This window comes from Bactrocera oleae, chromosome 5, assembly GCF_042242935.1.
Source record: "Bactrocera oleae isolate idBacOlea1 chromosome 5, idBacOlea1, whole genome shotgun sequence".
NCBI classification, from domain to species: Eukaryota; Metazoa; Arthropoda; class Insecta; order Diptera; family Tephritidae; genus Bactrocera; species Bactrocera oleae.
In genome coordinates, this window is record NC_091539.1 from 74,485,741 (window position 1) to 74,492,910 (window position 7,170).

Here is a 7,170-nt window from a genome sequence, read left to right on the forward strand (position 1 = left end):
TAAATATATATGTATATATACGTATACTGCTTCCTATAATCAATTAGAAATTTTTTATTTTCATATATATATTTATTTTTTAGTGAGATTTTGGATACATGTTTGGTAAAATAATACTTAAAATAACAACATAGTTTGTTCACGTTTATCTGTACAATGTGTTCATATTTTAGAACAAGGTATTCCCATAATATTATAGCGTCTTCATTTCACCTCGAGTATATGTATATAGTACGGATATACATAAATATATTTTGGTGGATTTCATTAATATGAGTGAGAGCTAGCACTGTTAGCCTTCAATACGTTATACCTAACAAATCACAACAAAGAAATCATTTGAAGTTATGTATGTAATGCATAAGTGCCTGTGAATATCGGTTTCCCCTAAAATATTAAAGACCGATATAATTAAACGTTAACACATTATATATATTTGCTTAATAGTACATATGCATATGTATATGGGAACTATGAATTGGTATCAGTAGAAAACATTCGCATTGGATTTAAGGCGGAGAGTGTAAAACATGGCGGTGTTATCTGGTGTGAGTGAATAAGCAAGTATGCTTGGGTAGCACGCATAGCAAACATAAAAGAGAACAATATATTTTCATCATTAAACATCCACCACAATATCAAGTTTCCCTTGGTGAAGTCAGACGCGGTTGAATACGATACTCTTGGTAGCTGAAATTCTTGCAGGTGCGGTTAGTCTTGTTTTGACGGTGGCAAAGAAAGTTAAAACTCCGTGAATATCCGTTGAATCGGTTCATATGAAAAAAACGTGTTAATTAATTGTAAAACTAATAATAGTTAATGTGAAAATATATTTAACTACCACAACAATTAAGTGATATTTTTATATTAAATTAATATAAATACAACTCTTAAAAAAAATAGTGCTATAATTAAATTTTTACACCTTACGTGTTGGAAAATTGTGTGGTCATGAAAGATTCAATGACATTTATAACTTCACCTTCAACCACTAGTGAACAAAAGCAAAAAATGTCGAATTTAAAACCTAATCGGTCACGTTTTATGATCAACGATATTTTAGCTGGAAGTGCCGCCGCCGCTGCAGCAGTTGAGGCGGCTAATGCAGCTGGCGTGGCAGCGGCTGCTGTCTTCTACAAGCATCAACATCATCAACAGCAACAGCAAAATATAAATAATAACAATCACAGTGGGAACAGCACCTCTCAAACTTCGTTTATTCAATGCTCACAACCACCATTTGAATCCTCAACATCTCTACAACAGTCTGATCCACCGCCAATCCCATTAACCCTCCACCATCACTCTGCTCATCTTCAACCGTCGCAATTGCATCATTCTAGGGGTCCACCACATACTCTAATTCCTCAACATACTCAAACACCCGTTAGCGCGGTAGCAGCCGTTGCACAAAAAATTCATTTTCCCGTCGGCGCAACACAAATCGGTTCAAATGGTATAAATGTAGTGCAATATGCGGCTGCAATGCAGCAACACTACGCGAATGCAACTTCAGTCGTTCGCGACTTTGATAACAATAGTGATTACCAGGACAACGAAGATTGTGACAGTGAAGTCGGGAGCGGCGGCCACTTGGACGATAACAGTGTTTGTAGTAATGGTGAGGTGAGATTCAATTTATATTGGGTGGGGAGACCGATAAATTTTTGGGTAGTTGGTCATAGCTCATATGTATGTACATATAAAGCGCAGGACTAATTGGATAATCAGGACTACGCTGTATAAGTGTAAAGGCAATATAACATATATATACCCATAAAATTCCAAATTGGATAATCAGGACTACTCTGTATAAGTGAAAAGCGAATATAACATATATATACCCATAAAATTCCTAATATTATTATATTATATTCAATTATTTGTTTAAATAATCGAGATTGGTATACGAATATAACAGAGGCATAATTAGTATCTATATTAATATTCCCTTAGAATCGGATCGTCTTTAATTATAATTATGCTTAAGCGCGAGAAATAAATACAAAATATGGGAGAATTGATCTCAAACCAATTAGAAAAATTTATTTTTACCCCTTTTAACAGGTGTACATATTCTACTTCTACTATTTTCTTCTCAATTTGAACATAATTATTGCTAATTTTTAATTTATTTAAATTTTGTTTACTTACTAATAATTTGGATTTACGTTCCAACTTAACCATTCCTTATGTGGTTTTACTTTTACTTTTATTTAACTATAACAACGGTTAATCTTAGTTGATAAAATATTTATTTTTTATTTCGTTAGTAGAAAATTGTTTTAACAAATGTGATCTATATTAATTGTCGGTATTACTAATTGTAAGTATATAGACATTTTTTAAGAATTAAAGAGGTGTAAAACATTTACTAAATATAATACGGATATCTAATTACGTCAGAATAACTTATTTACGTTTTTGAAGATATTTTTTAAATGGAGTGATGGAAAATTAGTACATAATTTTGGAAGAAAAGTTGGTATTACATATGAAATTTGTGAACTTTATGTTAGAGTTAAAGATTATAGTCACTAATTTTTGGTACCAAATTACTCTTTCTAATAGTGAAATATGCTGACCTAATTTTACCGTGATAACTAAAAACCGAAAAGAAATAAGATTTAAATTTAAAAGATAGGGGCTAGGGTCTCTGATGACCAACAAAATATTCTCACTTAATTTAATTTAGATATTACACATCTATGTACATGTCATACATTTCGCATACAAAAATCCTAGTATTGCGTTATTAGAAAATACGTTAAGTGGAACTGAAATAAGCAAGGTTATTATCCGAAATACTTAATTTGAAATTATCTGGACTAACGCAAATCAATATATTAATCACAAGAGGATAAAGTACTTTCTATGGTTTAAATAATTCTACCTATCATACCTTATATACTTAATATATTGAAATCTATATAATATTATATATACGATTGCAGTCTCCCAAATGGGTGTGGGGGATCCTCATGTACATATTGATTATATACCAGCCGATTTCGCCAATATATAAAAATATAGAAATAGAAAAATTTAAACTTATTTGTTACATTTTGTATACATACTATAATTACATTCTAAAGTTGAGGACATTCAAGAATATGTTTTTTAAGAGAAAGAAAAGAGTTTCCGAATTTTATGAAATGGATATTGCTTCACAGCAGTACTTAAGAGTCGCGAATTTCGTAGTTATATTTAAGTATTTAAACATTTGAATTTGAATGAATAAAAAATATTAAAGTAAAATGTAACCATATGTTTTAGGAAGCAAGTTGGTTTAATTTTTTTTTTATAAAGTGTTGGTTCCTTATGTAGAGTATATTAAAGGTTATAGTTTTCTTGCTTCATATTTCTTTTTGTAGTATAACAAAAATTTACAAAATTAAATTTTTTTGATTACAGGTGCTAAAGATGAAGACGGAAATAGCATTAAAAGTGGGTCCACCAATGACACGCACGGTTTAAGTAAAAAACAACGTAAAGCGCGCACCGCCTTTACAGACCATCAATTGCAAACTCTCGAAAAATCTTTTGAAAGACAAAAGTATTTAAGCGTACAAGAAAGACAAGAGCTTGCCCATAAGCTTGACCTGAGCGATTGCCAAGTTAAAACCTGGTACCAAAATCGTCGGTTAGTTGGCCTTTGACTTTATTTCAAAAATACTATATGGCATAGATATATGATACAAATTTTTATACTTTAATCCCTATGTTAAGGCAAACATATGTATGAGTAAAAGTCGGCTTCAGTGTATACAAACCTGGATAACGGGTTTTGTGTATGGATCTTGTAAAGTTTTTTTTAGCATTGTCTACTATTTATTTATTTATGAAAAAATTATATTTTGCTTGTTTTAAATTAATATTTGTTACAAACATTTTTTTTGTTATTTATTTAATACCTAAAGGCCACAAATAAGAACAGAGTAACTAATGTGTATTTGTTTTGTAAATTATATACTTGGCATAAGCAAATACATATAAATTGTGAAAAGTATAACTTGAAATAGGAAGAATATATGTATGCCGGAGTCGTCTTTTATATTTGTTAAAAAGTTTAAAATTTTATTATGTTTTTAAACATAAATTTGAAAAACTAACGTTTAGGCATTATCATTCACGTGTAAACGTAACGTGTACGTAGGATGCCTTTTGTATTGCAGGATTTAGCAACCCTAGTGTTGCAATCTGTCAACTCACAACTTTATCGTAATGTTTGAAATTTTTGCTGTTATACATACTCAGAATGTTTTGACTTACGAGAGCTATTTATGTTGTTTACAGTAACTTAAAATATTCATCTCGGCCAAAAAATTAAAATTAAACAACTTTCGACTTGGATAGAGTCAGCAACAGTGCATCAATTAACTTTCAGTCGATGTCGTAGATCACGCCGAGACGAACTTCGTGAAGGTCGTCCAAAATCAGTTTTTGTTCCAGAAACGATTGATATAGTGCGCAAAATAGTATTGCAAGATCGTCATGAGAGCTATAATGAGATAGGGATAACCATAGGCATTAGGCGGACCAGAATATATTCGATATTGCATGAACATTTGACTGTAAAAAAATCTTCACGTTGGATCCCACATAATTTGTCAAGCGCTCAAAAGAAGGCTCGTGCCGATAGGTCGAGAGAACTGTTTAAAAAATACGATAGCGGACCTTCAAAACACGTCTATGAAATACTGATAGGTGATGAATCCTGGACTTACTCGTATGATCCCGAAAGTTAACAGCAGTCGACTGCATGGGTGTTTCAAGATAGGCCGAATCTAACAAAAGTTCATCGCTCACGAAGCACTTCCATGCAAATGGTTGCGTGTTGTTTTGAAAAACTGGACAACGCACAACCATTAGCTTGCCAGTGGTCTTTCATGAAATCAGGAAAACTATTCGCCGAAGACGAAACTCTCTTCACAATGACAATACGACCTCTCACACATCGACACACAGTCAAAAAATCGATTTGATGAGTCATCCGCCGTATAGTCCTTGGCATCGAATGACTTCTTTCTTTTCTCGTATGTAAAAAATAAACTAAGAGGTCAACGTTTTTCAACATCTAAAAAGCCGGTTGATGTGTTCAGAACGAATGTTTTGGAGAGACCTCAATCAGAGTGGCAAAAGTGCTTTGACAATTGGCTCAAACGCATGCAAAAGTATCTACATCTTAATGGAGAATATTTTTAAAAACAATAAACTAATTTTCGATGATTAATATTTTTTTGTTGTTTATATGTTTTTTGTTCCCTAATCCCGAAATGTAAAAGGCAACCTACCTAATGAACATAATTACTTATGTACCTTCATATTTGTCTGAAAGCAGCTACTTGTATGTATAATGACTTGACATATAAGCCTAATATAATTCAGATTTTTTAAAAAAGGGTTTTTAATATATACTATATAACAAATTCATAAAAGTAATATATGGTAATCAAGCTTTCGTAGATTATTTGGAATTTCATTATATTTGTATGGTTTATAATGTAGAATCTTTTAACTTTCCTGATTTTTAATAACTACTAAAAAATTATTTCTGCTTTTTCGTTCAGAACCAAATGGAAACGGCAAACTGCAGTGGGATTGGAATTATTAGCGGAGGCAGGGAACTTTGCAGCATTTCAACGACTTTATGGTGGAACACCCTATTTGGGAGCATGGCCTTACCCTGGCTCACAGTCACCTCATGCTGGTCCTGCTCCTTCGAGCATTGATTTATATTATCGTCAAGCAGCGGCAGCTGCCGCAATGCAAAAGCCGCTTCCTTATAATTTATACGCAGGAGTTCATAATGTAGGACCGCTTGCAAGCTTGCCAGTTTCTGCCACTTCACCATTCTCCCACCTCTCAGCTTCCAATTCGCTTACTTCTCTAAGTAGCTACTACCAAAGCGCCTCAGTGGCAGCAGTAGCCGCAGCAGCTGGTACAACATCTACTGCTAATTCAATTGGTGTTGTCAAGCCGATCCCTTCACCTCCATTACCAGCTATAGCACCAACAGTAGCACCGACAACTCAAATAAATGCTGCCACAGATCAGCGGTACTCACCATGCTCACCTACTCAACAATCGCCTACAAGGCATATTGTACTATCGCGTTCTCCCAGTCCAACACTGAACCCAGGAAGCCCTCCAGGCAGATCACGTGAAAGTTCGCAGCTCCAGTCTGATGATGACGATCATATTCAGGTTTGAGTTTGAAGTCAACATCAAAACGACATTGGCCAAACGTACGTGCACATTCAAAATTTGATATATGTACGTAATATTTTTTGTAAAGTATGAAAATTTATTACAGTTAGGTTATTAGAATTAGTTTAGGTTGATCTCTACAATTAAAGATTGTATGTCATGATACCTATTTGCTTAGACCATAATAAATAGCTGCTTATATTAGTTGTGATTGGGGGGTCGGTTCTTATGTGCCGAAATATTATACTTGTAATATACTTTTTACAGATCAGCTTAATTTATGGGAACCCTCAGAACTGTAACGGAGGTTATGTATTATATACGTATTATTATAAATATCCACTGTTTATTTAATAAGTATGCATAGTGCGTTCAATATATTATTTAAGTCATATAAGATATACATATGTAAATTTTTAAAGTTGATAAAATATATGTATGCGATTCGATTAAGTGTTGTGTGAATTTTTAAACGTACCTATTACATTGATTAATAAATAATATATAATTAAAACTGAAACTATCATTCTTACAAAGGCAGTGGAGTATAAGCAGTATCATTTAAACACCTTTGTAAGGAAATCGTAATGAAAGGTAAGCTTGAATAATCAATAATCAGAAAGATATGTTATATAATAATGTACTAATTCTATAGTATAGTTAATTTAAAGTGATGTATTGTATATGATATGGTAGTAATTCCATCGAACCAACTTTTATTACCACAACCAGAAATATTAGATCCAATTAAAATAAAATATTTAAGTTTAATAAAAATATAATATTACGGACATATGAGTAGGGAGGTTTGTTAATAAATTAAACAAAACTATTTTTTTAAGCCTTATGTCATTAAATATCAAATATTTGTGACATATTAATGAAAATAAATGGGCTAACTAGAAGCTAATACGATCCAAAAATTGGAGTCATTGGTGACAATCGCTAGAATTCAATTTT

General features: G+C 32.4%; 1 protein-coding gene across 1 annotated transcript; it reads left to right on the forward strand.

Annotated features, from left to right (window-relative positions):
- The first annotated feature begins 598 nt into the window (after positions 1–598).
- LOC106614654 (homeobox protein B-H1) lies at positions 599–6,724 on the forward strand. Its single transcript, XM_014230503.3, has 3 exons — positions 599–1,621; positions 3,415–3,643; positions 5,571–6,724. Exons 1-3 carry the CDS (start codon positions 952–954, stop codon positions 6,211–6,213), a joined length of 1,542 nt encoding a protein of 513 aa, XP_014085978.1. The 5' UTR covers positions 599–951; the 3' UTR covers positions 6,214–6,724.
- The last annotated feature ends 446 nt before the right edge of the window (positions 6,725–7,170 follow it).